The sequence below is a fragment of the Neopsephotus bourkii genome, unplaced genomic scaffold, assembly GCF_033783945.1.
Source record: "Neopsephotus bourkii isolate Nb327-2 ecotype Australia unplaced genomic scaffold, CSIRO-AGI_Nbou_v1 NB_580, whole genome shotgun sequence".
Classification (NCBI taxonomy): domain Eukaryota; kingdom Metazoa; phylum Chordata; class Aves; order Psittaciformes; family Psittacidae; genus Neopsephotus; species Neopsephotus bourkii.
In genome coordinates, this window is record NW_026901081.1 from 2,360,332 (window position 1) to 2,381,030 (window position 20,699).

The 20,699-nt window shown below is 45.3% G+C and overlaps 1 protein-coding gene across 1 annotated transcript in view; it reads left to right on the forward strand.

The window, feature by feature from the left end:
* Window positions 1-13,649, forward strand: part of ACER3 (alkaline ceramidase 3) — a 61,056-nt gene extending 47,407 nt beyond the window's left edge. The window contains exons 7-11 of the mRNA XM_061351426.1: window positions 915-973; window positions 3,443-3,544; window positions 6,909-7,013; window positions 9,437-9,482; window positions 9,697-13,649. Coding sequence (XP_061207410.1) covers window positions 915-973; window positions 3,443-3,544; window positions 6,909-7,013; window positions 9,437-9,482; window positions 9,697-9,750 — 366 coding nt within the window. The 3' untranslated portion in view covers window positions 9,751-13,649. The remainder of the gene's footprint in view (window positions 1-914; window positions 974-3,442; window positions 3,545-6,908; window positions 7,014-9,436; window positions 9,483-9,696) is intronic.
* The last annotated feature ends 7,050 nt before the right edge of the window (window positions 13,650-20,699 follow it).

The following is a 20,699-nucleotide window of genomic DNA, read 5'->3' on the forward strand; positions in this document are numbered from 1 at the left end:
GCAGCTTGTGGGCTACTGGAGAGAGGCGAAGAGCAGGGCACAACTGCTTGGAACAAGCTGGATTTGGCAGGGGGAAAACGGTGTCCAGGGTAAAAGGCCTGGAGTGTAATTTAATGTCACCAGTGTCTGAAAACTCTCCCTGCTGCAGTGGCTTCTGCATCACTTTTCGAGCATGATGGACATCTTTTCTATAGTCTGTACGTCTTGTAGGTGGTGCTGTGGGGATCTTAAGCTTGTGAATAACAACAGGGAGAGTGATCTAAAGATCACGAGGCAGAAAATAAATGGTAACTTTGACTTTTTGTATAAATGAGGTGATTACATTCATATTCATCAAGCCTGCAGCAAGCCGGATCTTGCTCATGGATCTTTTCAGAGCATGCAGCCTTCCCGCTATTTAGATTGAATCCCAACATTCCATAATAGTTCTAAAGGCTTCCTGGAAAGTTTCCTTTGTGCTGGAGCTCAGTGTGGGCACGCTGCATAGTCTGTTCAGGTGTTTGCTTGCAGGAAAATACATTAATCAAATACCAGCGAAGGAAGTACAGCTTTCAGACACGAGTCTAGCTGATGCTTACGCAACCACACTGATACAGAAGAGGTGATGGGAGTGAGCTACCAGTTTGCTTTCAGGTGCTAACCGAGTGCCATCTAGTGCTTGCTTTCTAATGCAAGAAACAGCAGTTTTACACAGCTGACTTTTCCTATAATTGCATAAAGGACATGGTTTGCAATCCTACTTTTATGTGACACTTTCATGGAAGACTTTCTGGAGCTGTAGGTAGAGGTGATACTGTTTTCCTGAGACTAAGACATAAAAATCAACAGGGGCATCAAAAGTGTTGTATTCCTGTGTTGTTTTATAAAGTCTCTTGAATCCAAGCACTGAGTTTTATCTCTGTTTTTATTTCCAGATCATGTATGGAACGCTAGTTTCCATTATAGTTCTACGATCTGTTTATATAGTGTTATGGTAAGTAAATGTTTCGTTAGTGGTATAAGATATAACTGAGTATTTACATCTTTCTTTTGGTGGGCTTGAGAAATCAGCAGTGGCAAAATTTCTTTAAGTAGGTACATAATGCCCATGGTCTGCTTGGTTGTAAGGGGGTGGATCATCTTGCGTTTTTATAGGGGCCTGTAGGGACAGGCCAAGGGGAATGGCTTGAACCTGCCCGAGGGGAGACTGAGCTGAGCTCTTAGGCAGAAGCTCTTCCCTGTGAGGGTGCTGAGGCGCTGGCACAGGGTGCCCAGAGAAGCTGTGGCTGCCCCATCCCTGGCAGTGCTCAAGGCCAGGTTGGACACAGGGGCTTGGAGCAAGCTGCTCCAGTGGAAGGGGTCCCTGCCCATGGCAGGGGTTGGAGCTGGAGGAGCTTTAAGGTCCCTTCCATCCTGAAGTATTATATGATTCTATGGTTAATATTAAGTTACTTCCGCTTGAGAAGCTGTGCCAAGGTGAAGGTCACCTTTCTTTCTTGTAAAAGTCATCCCCACATGCACTTCTGGATTTAGTTCCTCTGCATTGCTAAAACATACTCGTGTCTTTCCATTGGTAGTGCTAGCACTTGTCCCAGCCTGTTTCAACTTACGTATTAACCACGATTTCAGCTTATTATGTTTCTTATTTCCTTAATATCCATTAGCTTCCTGCCAGTCATATGCCTTAGTATGGGGCTTGAAGTTGCTCTGAGCTTAGAGTGAAAATCAGAATCCCCGAATGGTTTATGTTGGAAGGGACCTTAAAGCTCATCCAGCTCCAACCCCTGCCACGGGCAGGGACACCTTCCACTAGAGCAGCTTGCTCCAAGCCCCTGTGTCCAACCTGGCCTTGAACACTGCCAGGGATGGGGCAGCCACGGCTTCTCTGAGCAGCTTGTTCAGTGCCTCACCACCCTCACAGTAAAGAATGTGTTTGTTATATTTAACCTAAATCTCCCGTTTTTAAGTTGGAACCCATTCCTTGTCCTATCACAGCAGTCACTGATGAAATCTCAAGGAGCAGTACATTATTCCTTCCAGGCTGTTGCATCCTCCTATCCCCATCATTTATTGCTGTTCTTGCCCTGTTTCCCTTATGCTTCTCATCTTGTTCTTGAGGCTGCTTCCTTCCTAAGATTACAACTTGGCAAACATCGTTCTCTGTTCACAAAGCATGTTCCCCATTAGTAAGTGATGCCAGTCTCCCTCTCATCCCTTCACAAAACACCACCATTTATTCCCTGAACAATTCTAGCTGTAATTACCTAATTACCAGCATGTACAACACACCATTTGATGCTCTTTTATGTCCTGGGCTTGCTTCTGTCTCTAGAGCACTGAGCTGGGAGTATTACAGTGTGGTCTCTGCCATGTACTGCATGCTCTCCATGCATCTATTAGACTAAACAGTTTTGCTGGTTTATATTGGCAGTGCAGTTGTTGTGAACAAGCACAGCTTGTATGTGATTATAGTTTGCCCTGTGAAAGAAGCTCTACCTGTCGTCTTTTGCACATGTTGGATGCCTCTGCTCACAGCTCTGAAATGTGTGCTGTGTGTAACACAGCAGAGAAAAGAGAGCTGGGGAATGTGTGTTTTAATCCAGCATCTAAACTGTGCATTCATTATGCTTAAAGTTAACTTGAACAGTATCACAGTTCATTGCAGACTTTAGGGTGGGAATTGGGTTTGATTTTGGACTTGTTATTGGGAATGCTACCAACATCCATGTAGGAAGTTACAATTCCATGCTCCAACCTGAATGCAGATAGTGAGGGTACATTTATTAATGATGTACTTTCTTCCATATGGTTCTTCAGTGTGTTTAGTGTATCCTAAAGAGTATTCCCCCCCCAATGAAACTGATATTTTTCCATCCCAAATAACACTCAGCAATAAAATACAACATGAAATTACTGTTTTCTAAACCCATTCATTTGGTTAGTTGGAGTTGGACCTGGATGATCTTAAGGTCCTTTCCAACCCTAACTATTCTATGATTCTGTGGTGGTCTACAATCACAAAGGACTACAGTCACTTTGAAAGACCTTATTTAACCAAGTCCCCTTGTAGAGGGATATCATGGATTGGAAAAGAGCCTCTTCTCTGGGGAGAGGACTGATTTGTAACATGGCTGGTTTTTAACTGAAAGATTATAAATGGGACTGAAGAATTAATGCGTTTTTCCAACTTCAGTTTTCCCATTTGCTGCATTAGGAGATGGCAGGATTTAGTGGAATAGTTAGAAATACAGAAGTACAACATATAAAAGACCAGTCTTGGAGAATGGGAAGTCAGGAGAAGAGGGGAGGTGGTTAAATATAATACTTTAATAGATGAGATTTGAAGCTGATATTTTTCCTTTTGGGAAGCAAACCAGCTTATTTGTATGTAATAGGAGTTATGTATGTCATGTTGCCTTTAAAGCATCTGGGACTAAACTTTATATCATTTCTCTTTCTCTAGGGTATACCCATGGCTTAGAGGTCTAGGCTATACATCTTTAACTGTATTTTTAATGGGATTTTTTCTCTGGAATGTGGACAACATTTTCTGTGATAAATTGAGGTGAGTCCTTTCACTTTGTCTGCATAACTCTTAGTAGTCTTCTACCATAAACTTTTCTTTCTTCTGTGGTGTATATTAAGTCCATCTCAAGGTAGGTATTGTGCACTGCCTACAAAACATTCACAAGGGTTTTAATCCAGTTTGCTTATGACTCAGCAGTGGGTTTATCAACTTCTTAATTCATAGAATTAAGGAATGGTTTGGCTTGGAAAGGACCTGAAGACCATCCAGTTCCAACCCCCTGCCATGGGTAGGGACGCCTCACCCAAGGCTGTGTCTAGTCTCACCTTAAATACTGCCAGGGATGGAGCATTACCATTTCCTCTGGTAGCCTGTTCCAGTGCCTTACCTCTAACTTCACTTTAAATAGAGAGAAAGTAATGTCACTGAAGTAATTTTGAGGATCTGTGGCTTGCTGAATCACCATTCTGTGATTCTAGGAAGGGTTGATGCCAGCATCCAGAAAATCCATCCTTGACTATCTGATACGATTTTATGCTGGTGAATCCACAGTGGACAGAACTGTCCTAGTAGGTTGCTTTGCCAGGGTCAGGTCATAGTGTGTGGTAAAGTGATCTAGTGTTCTCCATCTGTCCATTCTGGCTTTGTAGTCCCTGTAGTAAGCTAGGCCAATTGAAAGCTCCAACAAAGCTTCCTTGAAACTCTTCTTCTAAAGGTTATGGGTGTGCTGAATATAAAACATGATGCCTCATAGACTCATACAATGGTTTGGTTGGAAGGAGCCTTAAAGCTCATCCAGTTCCAACCTCCTGCCATGGGAAGGGACACCTTCCACTAGAGCAGCTTGCTCCAAGCCTCTGTTGTAGAATCCCTGAATCATAGAATCACAGAATGGTTTGGGTTGGAAAGGACCTTAAGATCATCCAGTTCCAACCCCCTGCCATGGGCAGGGACACTTCACACTAAACCATGGCACCCAAGGCTCTGTCCAACCTGGCCTTGAACACTGCCAGGGATGGGGCAGCCACAGCTACCCTGGGCACCCTGTGCCAGTGCCTCTGCACCCTCACAGTAAAGAACTTCTTCCTTATATCTAACCTGAGCTTCCCCTGTTTCAGTTTGAATCCATCATCCCTAGAAACGCTTGATCCCAATGGGATAGAAAAGTTACTTGCCAACGCAAGTGGATGAGTACACACTGACTTTGCAGATATTGGCATCAGGGTTCACTTTTGCAGCTGCATCACATCACTGCTGAGCTCATAACCCCCAGTTCACCAAGCCCGCACGTCCATGGGGCTTTTGAACTTGTTCCTAGACTCAAAGATTACAGCAGCTGCTAAAGCACTTGTTTCCATCCTCATTTTCTAAAGGGGAGAACAAAAGTTAGTATGTTTCCTGTAATACTTGTTTTGTGCTGGGAAAGGAATACATATGCTTGTGTACTGGCTTTAATCAGATGTCTGCAGAGCCTTGGATTTCTGCAGGTGCTATTATAACTCAAGCCTTTGGAGAAAATATACTTCAGTTCCTTGTGATTCTTTGTTCTCTAAAGATCTAACTTGTGACTCATCCACCTACCTGCTCTTTTTGCTTTTAATGTTCAAAACTGCTTATCAGTTAATGTTCAGTTTGTTTATCCATATTTCACCAATTCTAGAGCTTACTGAAGAAAAACAACCCAAACCAACAGGAAGACATCTGTAGCACTCAGCTTCCCTCATTAGGTCCATGCACTTACGAATTGAGCTTTGAGTTCTCCTGCTATCCAAAGGCTTGAAGGTTGTGCTGGAGTCACAATCTGTGTGTTCATTGTTTCATTCCCAGCCTGACTGAACCCAAGCTCCATGTTTGTGTTTGTGACTGAGCAGCTCTGCAAACTAAGCAGTAGCCAGGGATTAGCATTTAGGCAGGGGGATTGAACACTACAACATCAAGCAGTAAATACGTATTGCAGAAGGTGCAGGGTTTTCTTCCTTGGTATCTGCCCAAGGAATCCCTGGAAGTTTTCAGGAACTGTGTAGGTGAGGCCCTCAGTGACATGGTTTAACAAGGTTAAAGTAACATGGTTTAACAAGGAATCTGCCCAAGGAATCCCTGGAAGTGGTCAGGAACTGTGTAGGTGGGGCCTTCAGTGACATGGTTTAACAAGGTTAAAGTAACATGGTTTAACAAGGAATCTGCCCAAGGAATCCCTGGAAGTGTTCAGGAACTGTATAGGTGAGGCCCTCAGTGACATGGTTTAGTGGTGGTAATGATTGGACTTCATTAAAGGACTTTTCCAACCTAGTTGATTCTGTGATTCTGCTCATGTGCCAGCTTGCACTGTCATTCATGCCCACATGAAAGAGCAGCAGTGGATAGTAGTCTGTGCTCTTGATAAGTTGTGACACCCTCTCTGCAGCATCTTGAACCATAGCTCCTGAGAGGCAGAATATCACCCATGACTCCAAGTCAGGCCAGCAGATGGGCATCTCAGTGTCCCTTAACAGAGAGTTGCCCACTACAAGCACTGGTTTCTTCCTGTGGTACCCACTGTGTGCTCCTGGCACAGTTCCTGTTTGCAGACCTTGCTCATGGGTGTCTACAGGTATTAAAGCTTCATATCTTGGTTTTGTTGTGATGGTGAAGGGTGGAGACTCAGAGTCCTGCTTTTGTGGGTCACCAGGGTCCAAGGTGCCTCAGTCTGCAGTGTCTGCTGCAGGAGCATGGATCTGAAACCACCATCTCCATCTCAGCTCTTCTTATACTGTGCAGCCTTTTAATTGTTTCCTGCAACTTAGCAACCTGATGTAAGAGATCCTCAACCTGTGCACACCTTGTGCAGGTACTTGCCTTGCCTCCAGGAGAAGGGTCTAGGCACTCATTGCAACCTACTGATTGTACTGAAGTCTCCTTCCTTGTTGGCTTTGTCTTGGTGGAAGCAGCAGAAAGGCAAGCTGAGCTTCCATGGAGGCAGCAGAAAGGCAAGCTAAGCTTCCATGGCGCTAGAGAATATAGATGATGTGATTGCCAGATGCGATGTCTTATGGATCCCATTTCCTCTCTCAGACTTGAACACAGAATTTCATCCTATGGACAGTAGTTCATAGGGTTTTGGGGAGGAGAATGGTAGAACTCATTTGGGACTGTGGGGTGCCATAAATAGGTTCCCTCATATTTAGGTCCAGAAGTAACTGATCGCTCATTGTATGAAGAAGCATGTGCTTTCTCTAAATGTGTAAGGAAACCAGTTTACTAGTATCTTTCTGTGTTGAAAGAATAAGATATAGCTGCTGTTTCTCACCCCCTGAAAGCCTCACTTGTGAGACACGTATTATGTGATTTAAGAATCAAGCACTGTGATTTGAGGTTGCTTATCTTGGGAGATAACCCTCTGTTGCATGGTGTTTCTTTCTTTCAGAGCACTACGAGAGAAGATGCCTCCTGTGGTGGGAGCTGTGACACAGTTTCATGCATGGTGGCATATTCTCACAGGCCTGGGCTCTTACCTTCATATCCTGCTAAGGTAAGAAGTATTTCCTAAGCTGGGTGTTCATCAAGTAGGAGTTTTCCCACATTGAGATTTACTTCCAAATATATCATCCAGAAGAGCAGGGAAATTACTTAATAGACTTGGTGGGAGTTTCTCTTTCCTCTTTACAACTGCTCTAAAAACTCTTCACAGTGTAATCTTTAAATAGTCATGGCTCCTCAGGAATATGTAAGTCAGGAATGGGAACCCCATAGCAGTTAAACTGGGAAACTATTTGACAGTATATTCGTTTCAAAACATAAGCTATTAATACCTGTCTGTTCTTGAGCTGCAATCCTGAAGTACTTCAACATGTTTAATTATAGAGGCATAACTAATCTTTTTGATAGGCATTGTTGCTTCTGAAACCTACCCAGACATCATGCTATAGAACAGGAGGGTGACAGTTGAACTGGTTGGAGCAGAGCCATTCCCAGAAGAGCAAGGTATTAGTTTTAGGAGGAGGCTTTAAAAGAGTGTAAGCAAGTCTGCAGCCAGACCTTTGTCTTTTTGCTCTCTACCACCATCTAGTGGAACCAGGAGCAAAAGTAGAATTTAAGGTAGAATCTGAAGGATTTCTGTAGTTTGCTCATCATATCATGAAATAGCTTAGTTCTATCGCTTACCCATAACTAAGAGAGTATTTGTTTAACAGATATATTCTATGTACTTCAGAACAGGTACATTTCATATGCCTGCACATTGTAATGGATATATTTTATCTATGTATGAGGGCTGGAGTAGCTCTGCTCTGGAGCCAGGCTGAGAGAGCTGGGCTGGGTCAGCCTGGAGAAGAGAAGGCTCCTGAAGGGGAGACCTTAGAGCAGCTCCAGTGCCTAAAGGGGCTGCAGGAAAGCTGGAGAGGGGCTTGGGACAAGGGCCTGTAGGGACAGGCCAAGGGGAATGGCTTGAACCTGCCCGAGGGGAGACTGAGATGAGCTCTTAGGCAGAAGCTCTTCCCTGTGAGGCTGCCCCATTCCTGGCCATGTTGGACACAGGGGCTTGGAGCCACCTGCTCTAGTGGAAGGTGTCCCTGCTGTGATGCCACTGTGTGGCTGAGAAAATACTTAGGAAACCACTGCAGGGAGAGCATGTCTTTCATTGGGGTAGGACAGAGAAATCAGGCTCCTGCATGCTCCCCAAGGGCCAGAGGATGCAAACAATATTACCTTCTCTGTGCAGCATGGTGGGAAAACATCGCCCATGCTATCCAAACTCTGCATCAGCTTGCTTTCTGTAATGAATTTTCTTCAAAAGCTTATCTCAAGCTGTTTGTGGCAACAGACAGCCTGGCAGCCAAATGGAGCAGATGTTCTCCACGTACTTTGACATATTTTATATATACACACACACAAACAGATGTATAAATATATATACATGTACATATTTATAGATGCATGTGTACATGTGTGCATATATACATATGTATATACAAAAAAAGCTGTCAGAGCAGCTGTGGGAGTGGTGCTTATTTTCCGTGCATTTTCTCTTTAGTACCTATTTTAACCTCTGATAAAAAAGGGGAATACTATGTTAGAGGTAGAAAAACTGATATGTAATTAAGTTTTCTGAAGTATCATAGAATCACAGTGGTTTGGGCTGGAAGGGACCTCAAAGCTCCTCCAGCTCCAACCCCTGCCATGAGCAGGGGCCCCTTCCACTGCAAGCCCCTGTGTCCAACCTGGCCTTGAGCACTGCCAGGGATGGGGCAGCCGCAGCTTCTCTGGGCACCCTGTGCCAGTGCCTCAGCACCCTCACAGGGAAGAGCTTCTGCCTAAGAGCTCAGCTCAGTCTCCCCTCGGGCAGGTTCAAGCCATTCCCCTTGGCCTGGCCCTACAGGCCCTTGTCCCAAGCCCCTCTCCAGCTTTCCTGCAGCCCCTTTAGGGACTGGAGCTGCTCTAAGGTCTCTCTGGAGCCTTTTCTTCTTCAGGGTGAGTGACCAACTGGTCATCACCAATGACCACTTTAAAAAGTGAGGTCATGTGTAGGGAATGATCTCCTGAGGGGACAGGAGGTATGAGAACAGAACTGAGACACAGAATCGAGCTGTGCTGCTTCCCCCTCCTTAATATCTGCTATATTTTGTGCTACACTGATTTAATTTCATCCTTCCAAAATGACAGTCTCTAGTCCCTGTTTAGTGTGTTCCCTAGTGGAGGGAGAATTTACTTCGTTGGGCTTCTCTCCCCCACATAGGCCACAGGGTAGATTAGTTTGCTAACCATAGTCTAGCACAGAGGGAATTACTGTAGTCAGTGGCTCCTATTTTGTGTATATCTAGGCAGAGTGGGTAGGCTTGCGATCACAGAAGCAATACTTTTCTAGCTGGAAAATAAGACTGGGATTAGTACATTATTATTATTCTATCTACTGTCTTATACATGAAATTTTAAGCACACTTTTCTCCTTTTCCTCAGTTTATACACAAGGACACTTTTCCTGAAACACAGGCCAAAGGTGAAGGTAAGCAAGCACTGTTTTGTGTCCATTAATGCCACTCCACCATTTGGATACCTTATGCTTTTGAACTTTTGCTGAGACTCACTGATTGTTTGATGTCTACTTACAACCTAAGTAATGCAGTTGAAATGATGGTTAATAGTGTTTGGTTTTTTGTTACAAGAGACATAATATTCCAGGAAATCTTTCCCCTTCTTCCTCTTTTTCTCTTTAACAGTTTGTCTTCGGAATCTGGCCCATTCTTCTTGTGGAACCACCCAAGAAGCTTTGACTGAGACCCAAGCAGTCACCTGCCATCACCTAGCCTGGCTGAATAAAGAGATTCAACAGTTCCTGTGGCTGAAGTGTCAAACTTATGGATCAATTCAAGCACCATTGCTACAAAAGGACTTCTCTGTGTTCCCAGGCCAGCACAGAGCAGAGTTGGCACACTAGGGAAATAATGTTTAGTACAGCTTTATTCTGAGTTGTTAAAACAAAGATTAAGACACAAATATTTTTATGTATATATTGTATAGCTGATGATACTGAGCTAATATTTCGTGCTGGTCACAGAAAACTAACCATTTTTGAAGTGGAATTGCAGATGTTTTTCATTCAGTTGTTCTTTCTGTGGTTGAAACTAATACTAGTAACTGAATGACAAAGGCAGGCCATTGATGGCCAAGCTGAGCAGTTGTGTGGCCTATAGTGAACTGAATGCTTAACCTGAACTACTTTAATCTTGCACTTTTATACAACTAATGAAGTATGTAATGATTGATTTAGGGCTTTATTCTATCCTGCTTTTCCACAGCCTCCTTTGCCATTTATATTTGAAGCAAAGTGGTTGGGATAACTGTGCCATTTAGTTCCTTTTGTACCAAGCTTCCATTTTCCCTTTAGTCCAACTGAATACATCATGGAAGATGTTCCAAAGTGACCAGCAGAAGACGCTTATGATGGTGAAGCATTATAAAGGTTCTTGTTTGTGTGTGGAAACTAAGTTCCTCATTTGTTTGACCAGTGATCCACCAGGAGACTGCAGGGTGACTGTATTAACACAAGAAACACTTTTGTTATGTTTTATAAGTATTACTTCCATGCCTTTTCTACCATTACTTTTTACTCCTCACGTCCCATTCATACCCCAGATTGACAAACACCTTCAATGTGTGCTTTGAATTCATCTCTTCCCCCTATTTGACAAGTCTTAAATACTGGTCTGACTTTTCAGAAGCATCTTCTTACCCAGCCATATTGAAGAAAGAGTAAAGAACAAGGTGGATGTCTTAAATTGGCAGCACTTTGCTTCCTCTTCATCTGTCCATCACATGGTTTCCCTGTGGAAAGTTGACCACCTTTTGGAGACCAAGCTTTGGGGAATTAATGGAGGGGACAAACTCTCTGGTTTGTGCCATTTTATCTACCCAGATGATGAAAATTAGTAAGAAAGCATAAGAAAACATTGAACTAACACACTTCTTCAAAATATTATACCTCATATTGGAAGCTGTGGGTTTGACTTCAGATCTCGGGACGACTATCCCAGAGTCTATCTCTGAGCCTGTTAGCTGCAATGCTATGCTGTTGCTGTCTGCTTTTGATGCTCTGAGGGATTTATCCTTCTTGCCATGAAGGAATAAAAGGGAAATCCTCAGACTCATCAGAAACCCCACTTGGTATTGATTTTAAACATGCCCAAAGCAGCAAAGCATGGGATTATAGCTACAGCCGTCTCCCAGGTCACAAAAGTCATGGCTGTTGTACAATCAGTGCTGATTGAAATGGTCTCCTCCATTAAAGTCTCCTCCTTTAATGTCTTTGTCTCCTGTTTGCAGCTCAGCTGCATCTTCTGTGCCCATCAGTAGCGCTGCCACTGATGTGGATCTCAAAATAAATCACTGCTTTTCTTACATGACTGACCCTGGGCTCTTGGGATCAAACAGACCCAAACTCGGGTCTAGAAAAAGATAACATAACCTTGAGTGACTTCAGTGAGCTTCAAGCACGTGCTGAGAGCAGCACATTTCAACCTAGAAAACACTACAAAGACTCCTGAAGGATAACGTTAGAACAGATTTGTTGTCTGTAGGTTCCAGTTCCATAGCCAAGGTCAGCATCTGTGTGTGATCTTCAGACAGAAAGAGGTCGGAAAATGCTGCCTTGGATCAAGTGTCTTTATTTATATATTTTGTAAAGAGATTTGAGAACTGTTCTAAAAATGTAGCTTAAAAAGAAGTGCCTGCCTATTCCTCTCCAGGCTCTCAAGCATGCTTCTGCACACTGCATCTGATTGTCTTATTTAGTCTCTATTTAGTTTACATGTTTTCCTAAGTTAGGGGAAGAGTCCCATAACAGGGACATTGCAACAAGACACATCAACAGTCACTTGTGACATCTACTAAGGATGGGATTATCCTTAAGAATATGAACAAACCCTTTATTTTAGTGGCCTTAGTTTTGTTACTGGAGGATGTGGGGGCTCTGGTTGGTTTCCTTGTAAATGAGGAACCAGATCATGCTGAAAAGCCACTTTATTATTGATAAAGCATCTCTATAATGGTTTATATTAAAAAGGCTTATTGATTTTCGTACACATTTGCAACTAGGAAGTATATTTTTTCCCAGATCCTGTTGAGTTGAATTGTCAGGGTTTAAGAAACAAAGGTGGAAAAGCTCTTGTTTGAATTTCATGCTGCTGTTAGCTTTTCATTCAAGTATTGTCACTGATGTTTTTATCTTTAAAAGGAATTATTATGCAGATTGGCTTCTTTCTTCATTCTGAACAACCAAAACCATGCACACCTCTACCACCCTTCCAGCAGCCTTTGTTACAGGTTATGTTAGACCCTGAAGAATGTAATTTCTATGTGTTATCCTTTATCCTATAAATAACCTAAAGTGATGGGTGCTTTGGTTTGACTGCCTTACTGATCTTGGGAGTGATACTGAAGATGCCAAGCTAGTTTTAACTGGGTGTCCCTGAGATTTAGACTGCCTTTTCTTGTGCCTGGAAAGACATCCTTATTCCTGTAATGTGTTAAATGTCTGTTAAATTGCTTTATATTTATATCACTTGTATGACATGTTGATTTCTTTCCCTACAAACCTTAGAGCAGCACATCCCAAACTTTTCTTGCACTACATCTTATATCTTTAATCCCATTTTTCAAGTAGGATTCAGACAACAGCTACTTAAAGGGGAATTAGAGAAGTAGCGTGTGTTGTTTAATATCAGTCCTATGGGATGTGTTGGACAGACTTGATAACAATGAATTCTTTTATTCTTTAACATCTATGAAGAAGCAGGACATCTGCCTCTTTACGACCATCAGTGTGGCACAGGTCAGCAGCAAGCAGTTCTGCAGACCATGAGTTGAATCATTCTTCCATGGAAATAAGAGGAGAACCTCAAAAATACTCTCCCAGTACAGATCAACACCATACCCTATGCTGGGAATCTAGGTTTTTCTGGATACAGCTCAAGACATGCATTATCCATAACAGAAGATAAGACATGGTAAACAGAAATGTGCCATCAGGAGGAATCTCATCTGTGTTTGGATGCAGCGTTGTTGGCTTGCAGTATTAGTTATCTCTGGACTTCATTTTCATCTCTGGACTTCACTGTAATGCTTTTCCCTCTAGCACAGGGAAGATGTGCTACCCACTAGGGTCCAGAAGAGCACCCCAGAGTGAGAATTGGGACATGCAGTCGATCACTTGCCAATCTACCTCTGTCTTGTGTTGTACTATACCTGTGCCCTTAATTCTATCTGCCCGAATGTGCTGACGTTAGAGCAGCCTCACTTAGACCATGCAACAGTATTATACTGATCTGTGGCTGACTGTTCACTCTCCATAATCAGCTTGTTCAGTGTCTGCCACTCTCAGGTTGTGCTCAGTCTGTGGTTCATCTATGTGGAGAAGTCTGGCAGCTTTAGAAAGACACATGAGTAGGAGGACTTTAATTCAGATGTGTGAAGTGAAACCTTCTGGGCAGTTCAGTTACATTTAAAGTTAAGATGCAAACAGTATCACTTGGTTTACATGAATTTGGGAGGGATGAGATGGAAAATACTGGTTTATTAGTTATAATTCTCTTAATCTGATATTGTACTGTGCTTATTCCTGGGCCTGTCTTGTTTTGCTGAAGCAAAATTGTATGATTTAAAATGTAGCCGATTCTTTTGGCTGTTGTACATTTGCTTTCAACATCTGGTTTTAAACAACTGGATGAGTTCTTCAGCCAGCTCTTCCCTGTGAGACTCTCAGCAACAGGAAATCCTCCCAGATATCCCAGCCTGGTTTGGGTTGGAAGGGACCTTAAAGCTCATCCAGTTCCATCCCCTGCCACGGGCAGGGACCCCTTCCACTGGAGCAGCTTGCTCCAAGCCCCTGTGTCCAACCTGGCCTTGAACACTGCCAGGGATGGGGCAGCCACAGCTTCTCTGGGCACCCTGTGCCAGCGCCTCAGCACCCTCACAGGGAAGAGCTTCTGCCTAAGAGCTCAGCTCAGTCTCCCCTCGGGCAGGTTCAAGCCATTCCCCTTGGCCTGTCCCTACAGGCCCTTGTCCCAAGCCCCTCTCCAGCTTTCCTGCAGCCCCTTTAGGTATTGGAAGACTGTTAGAAGGTCTCCCTTAGCCCTTCTCATACCACTAGTGCTCCTCACAGTCACAGCTACCTTGTTACATCTGCCTTCAGGTATTCCAGTATTACTGCTTCTTTTAAACCTGTTTGTGGCTGTGTTTTTGGCATTTGATAGCAGGCACTACATCAATTCAATCCACCACTTCTCTAGTGGAAGATGAGCTGTAACGAAGCAGCACTGCTGTGTTCTTCAGCACACCTCCTAATCCAGAACACACCAGTTTGCATATGGAATGTGCACCCCATAATTTAAGTTAGTATAGTGAGGTAAAAGGTTTGCTTTAAAGAAACCACATCTGCACTTTGTAAGCAGGTGGTGGGAGGCTTTAACTGCCAAGTGCTGTCGAACTGTGTGATTTAGTAGGGAGAGGAATAAGTGATGGAGTCCTTATTTCCCAGGACAAGCGAAAAGCCAGGAGATTAAGAAATCTTACATGGGAAGAGAATAGCAAAGAGATTAAGCACAGAATCCCTTGTATTAAGTCAACCACCCTCTTGGTTCCTGCGCTTTAGATGCTTGTGTAACAAGCCTGAATGATTTGGTTTTTATACATTTAACTTTCCATGCACTCTTCACCCTAGAAGTGATGTGCTCTCTATTACATTCGGTTCATTGCAGGTTACTTAGCTGCTGTTTTATGAGGATGGAAGGTGACCTGGATTGTTTCATGCATGAATGCATTTCTTATCCATCTGGAATGTCCTCTGTCAGTTTTGAGTGTCCATAACATAACTACAGAGAATATACTGCCTAACTGTTACGACTGGGTTTGGGTTTCTTTGTTCAGCTGCTCGCTCATAGCTGCCACGTGCCTCATCTCTCTGTTACAGGTCTCTTTTTGAGCAATGAGGCTGTGTTTTCTGTTGGGGTCCCTAAGACAAGGTCCTAGATAGGTGGGGGTCAGTTTGGGTTTGGTTAAAGTTCTCCCATTGAAGTCACAGTACTCCTGTTAGTCACTTTCCAGAGCCATATGTGGCTGCCTCTGCTTGGCTCAGCCTTGAGCCTCACTACCCCACATCCCTGATGCTGTTGCTTCCTTTCAGGTTTGAAAGCTGGCTGAGGGATTTAGCCCCACAGCTGTTTATTCAGTTCAATGATGGGCAGTGTGAGAGCGCAGCAAGCACTGTGTGCAGAGCCCCATGACTGGAACTCCAAACAGGACTGGGCACATGGGGATTCGTATGTACCATTCTGAGGGCAGGGTTGATGCCTCAACCTCTCCCTTTACTTCAGAACTCTCCCTTTTTACTTGTTGAACGTGTTTAGATTTGATGAGGCAAGGAACTGCAGATTTAAGAGGAACCAAGCTCAGAATGCAGCTAATGCGAGACCCTAAACCAGTGCCTGCAAGTGTTTTTTGTGCATGCTTCACACCAGTTGTATCTGCCTGATGGTTAGAGCAGATTGTTGAGACATTAAAATGCAAAGGTAAAAGGTCTCTTGATCATCTGTCCACAGGAATAGCTGCAAGCACAGACTCATACATCCTTCTTTCCCTAACGCTATGGAACGCTCTGTTTCCCCAAAACTAATGTGGAATAGAAATGGGCTTTCACGCATAGAATCCTAGAATGGTTAGGGTTGGAAAGGACCTTAAGATCATCCAGTTCCAACCCCCTGCCATAGGCAGGGACACCTCACACTAAACCATGGCACCCAAGGCTCTGTCCAACCTGGCCTTGAACACTGCAAGGGATGGGGCATTTACCACTTCTTTGGGCTCATAGAACATCATGTACCAACATGTTGTCTAAATTGAAGCCTTGGTCAGTCACTGTGGTATATCCCTGGATTTTGGAAGAGAGAGTTTCAGGCAGCATAAGCAGCGAGTTTCTCCTTAGACTGAACAGGATCTGAGTTTTCTCTTCTAAGTTGACATTGTTTGATGTTGACTGTTGAACTCAGCTGAGTGCACTGATGATGTTTACTGTCTTAGCAAATAGCATCTGTCCACCTGTAACAGACATGAAACACCCCGTGTTAACATGACCAAACTTCCTAACATTGACACTATGCTAACGTGGGGTTTTCCTCAAGTTCAGTATGTCGTTGCAGATGGATGAGGACACTGTGACAGATGAACAGCCGTTGACTGAAAACAGCTCTGTTGAGCAATGTGTATTGACCATTTTCATATACTAAACTGGCTTTTCGTACCAAACCAGCTGGTGACTAACATTAGCCTTATGTGTATCAGCATATCTTGTTTTGCAAAGCACAGTAGCTTTGGAATAGTTCCAGTCTTTCCTTTGTTATTCCTGCTGCAGTCGAGCACTCATTTGTGTCTTTATTAAAGAGTTTTGATTTAAATACAGCTGTTCCCAGGTGTTTCTTGGCTTTGGGGTTGCCCAGGGCTGGCCAGTGTGTGATGCTCTTCAGTGGATGGGTGGTTGTATGTCTATAGAACAGCAGGATTTGTATGACCTGCATTGATGGGGAAGCTGCTTGTATGCAGCTACAACAGTGTGAGCCTGTGTGGTAGCAGCACAAAACTTGGTCATATTGCCTACAGCCAGCAAACACAGGTTTTAAATGGAGAAGGATGTGATTATGTTCCTTCTGAAGCCTCTGGACTCCCCTCATCTTTGGTGCCTTGTGCTGGAGCCCTTTGAGCCCTGGACCTTGCTTGGGGGTGCGAATAGTGCAGGATCTTCTCATCTCCAAACGTAAAACCCAGTGTTAAAGGGAATTCAGGTGCGTGACGTGGATGTGAGAGGAAAAGGCAGCAATCAGAACGTGCCATCACCTTGGAGCATGCAGATTGCACATCCTTTGCCTCATCCTTTTCCTGTTTCTTTCAGCGAGAGGAGGATAATCGCTGCAGGGCAGAGCCTCTCCGGGCAGAAACCATGGACCAGAAGGCACTGACTCAGCAAGCTCCATCACATCCCAGCAGCCAGGCTCCTCTGGTGACCCCCAGGTATTTCCCCCACTTCTGGCCGCAATCCCAGCTCCTCAGAGACCCCATTTTCTCCATCTGTGTCTCTGCAGGGACAGCCTTGAGCTAAATATTCAGTGACCACAGGGCATAAACCTGCTATAGCCAGTGGTGTGAATGGGATAGAATCATGGAATCAAGCAGGTTGGAAAAGCCCTTTAAGCTCATCCAGTCCAACCATTCCCAGCACTGCCAAGGCCACCACTGCCCCATGGCACTGAGGCCTCGTCTCCACGGGGTGTGAACCCTTGCAGGGCCGGTGCCTGCAGCCCTGCCCTGGGCAGCCTGTTCCAATGCCTGAGCACCCTCTGGGGCAGGAATTGGTCCTCAGCTCCATCTAAACCTGCCCTGGTGCAGCTTGAGGCTGGTTCCTCTTGTCCCATCCCTTGTTCCTTGGGAGCAGAGCCCAGCCCCTCCTGGCTCCATCCTCCTGTCAGGCAGTTGGAGGCAGCCATCAGGTCCCCCCTGAGCCTTCTCCATCTGAACCCCCCAGGTCCCTCAGCCCTTCCCCATCACACTTGGGCTCCAGGCCCTGCACCAGCTCCATTCCCTTCTCTGGCCCCGCTCCAGCCCCTCAATGTCTCTCTTGCAGTGAGGGGCCCAGAGCTGAGCACAGGATCCGAGGTGCGGCCTCACCAGTGCCCAGTGCAGGGGCACAATCCCTGTCCTGGCCCTGCTGCCGCACTGGTGCTGATCCAGGCCAGGATGCTGGGGGCCTCCTGGCTGCCTGGGCACAAGCTGCTCAAGGCTGCCCAGGTCCTTTTCCATGAGCAGTTTCCAGCCACTTCCCCAAGCCTGGAGCGTTGCATGGGGTTGTTACAACCCAAATGCACTGGGAGAACCAGTGCAACCTCCCCTCGGTTCTTGCTTGGTGATGCTGCACACAGAGGCACGTCCAGACTCCACAGAGCAGCATTCCCTGAACGCTGGGCTGGGTGAAATCCAGCTTTCCATTTGGAGCCTGCGGCTAACCTGGATCTGAGTAATACTTGGGAATTTCCCTGGGGATGAAAACATTGTGGCTGTGTCAAACACCTCCTGCCAACCAGAAAATTCAATTTGGAGCCTGACAATTCCTTTGCAAGACTGCAGATTTGCTCACAGCTCTCCTAATTTCCCATTCCCCTCCATAGTGTGTCCCCCCCCTTCATTTTGCTTTATTCAGCCTGGTCAAAGGCCAACATTGAAGCTTGTACATCTGCAACGCTTCAATCCCAGTGGCTCTAACCGGGGACCTCTGTGTGCTCAGTGTTGCACCCACAATAGAAGCAGTTGCTGCCACTGTGGCAGAGGAATTAGTGATCCAGCCTGGACTTCTGGTGCTGCATGCATGGATATGGAGGGGATAATGGAGGCAATGGAGCTGTGATGGATCTGTCTCTGTGGGTCAGTGTGTGACTCCTTTATGGCTGTGAATCACGCAATGGTTTGGGTTGGAAGGAACATTAAAGCTCATCCAGTTCCAATCCCCTCCCATGGGCAGGGCCGCTTTCCACTAGAGCAGCTTGCTCCAAGCATCATCCAACCTAGCCTTGAATGGCCTTCATCTCCTGTTAGCAAGCAGAGAAGGTGCCTAGAGCCTCAGGTAGGCTCACAGTACCTCTGAAACTGCCCTGACTACTGCTGCTTTTGGAGGTTGCATTGAGTAAGGAGATGTACTTCAAGAAGCCCAAGTGATCTTGGCTTGGCTCTTACCCAGAGGGACCAAGCACTCAACATGCTTCTGTTGAACATGCTGCTGTTGTCTCTTGGCCTTATGGAAAACAAGAGTCGAACTGGCTGGAGGTGGGATCTGTGCTCAAGCAGCTCTGTACCCAGAGGGACCAAGCACTCAACATGCTTCTGTTGAACATGCTGCTGTTGTCTCTTGGCCTTATGGAAAACAAGAGTCGAACTGGCTGGAGGTGGGATCTGTGCTCAAGCAGCTCTGTGTCCTCAGAGAACATCTTGAGGGCCATCTGCCTCCCCAACAGCTCCTTCTCCAACACCTTAGACAAGATAAGCTTGGGTTGCACTGAGGTGTAGGTCCAGCACCAGACTGGGGTTCAGCAGAGTTCCTCTTATGGGTCCTCAATGGGGACAGGACAGACAGACAACTCCACCACGGCTGTGCTGGCATTGAGGGAGCATCATCAGAAGCAGGACAAGGACAAATGTCTGGATTCAGCCTCAGCCAAGAGGGGATAATGTGGTGAGACCTGGACCTCAAGGAGGAACCCTGTGCCCTGAGCATGAACAGACCCGGGGTGATGTCCTCATTCACCTTATACCAGCATGGAACTAATGATATTTGGAGCACGATGTGTGATGGATAAAACATCCCACCCTATGAGCAGAAACTGCATGGATTTACTTTTCAGACCTATTTTGCAGTCAATGTGGTTAATTCAGCATTCTGGCTCCTAAAGTCCTCACCAAGGTGAGACAGCCCCAGGCTGGTACCTCACCTTGCTCACATCCAAAACCCAAGGGGCTCAGTGCATGACACTTTCCAGCTGCTCCAGCAACCCAAATAGCTCCTGAAAAACATTCAACCTCATGAGTCTCCTTCACTGAGACTGACTTGGTCATTAGCATGCAAGAGGCATTCCCTGCCTTAATGAAATTAGCAGTAATTAATGGCACTGATAAGCACATAGAAAGGGAGTAACCAGAGCTTGATGTGTGTGGCTCCTGTGGACCTTGCACCCACAGCACAGCACCCAGTGACACCTTGAGACATGGAGGCCTCTGACTCTGGTTTCTCATCACTGAGCTCAGGTAGGTGGATGCTGATGAACAGCAGCTAACATGACCCCACAGAGACTGAATTAATTGAGTTACTCTGCTGATGTAAACTGATGTCAACCCCCTGATATTGATAGAGCTGCAGTGATTTACATGGATGCTTAACCTTAGCACTGCTTTTTTCCTCATAGCGGCTGTGTTGACTCACTGCTGAACAGCAGAACGGAGTAAAGCTGTTGAAATACTGCAGCGTTGTAGGAGCCTGGGGACAAGTCCAACTTCTCAGGTAAGAGAAGTGATGAAGAGGACAGCCAAATCCACTCTGTACCCAGGCAAACCTGGCCAGTGAGTCACTGCTTAACAGGATTTTGCTCCTTTGAAGTCTTCCAAAAGACTTCCTGGTTTTTCCCTTTTTTCCCCTTCTACTTCTTTGGTGTTTTTCCTTTAATCTTCTTGTTTTCAACATCCCGCCTCAGCTGGAAGAAGAACAAGATTAAGTGACAAGATGGAAACCAGCAATGAACCTGCAAACAACAGCATCAGAGCAGACCTGTTGCAGAAGGGACATTTTATACGGGTTATCTGAAAGGCAAACAAACTCCAGCTGTGTTTCCTTGCTGCTAGCAGCAATTGGACACAATATGGGCTTGTTTCTGCTGAAGATCTCTCTGCCACATCCCCCTAAATTTGACAGTTCACTATCCATCTGCTTTGCAGCCGATGCGCTCATGCAAGCCCCTCCAGAGCAGTTGTGGCTCTTCAGTAACACCCAGGACATTTGATACTAGGTTGGTCTGTCAGTATGCTCCCATCACATGGTGCTTGTGTTCAGGATGAAGTAAAAGACGTTTTCCCCATACCGTGATCCATGTTACACCCCAGCAGATCCCTTCCTGGACCAGCAGCCCCATGTCAGGGTTGC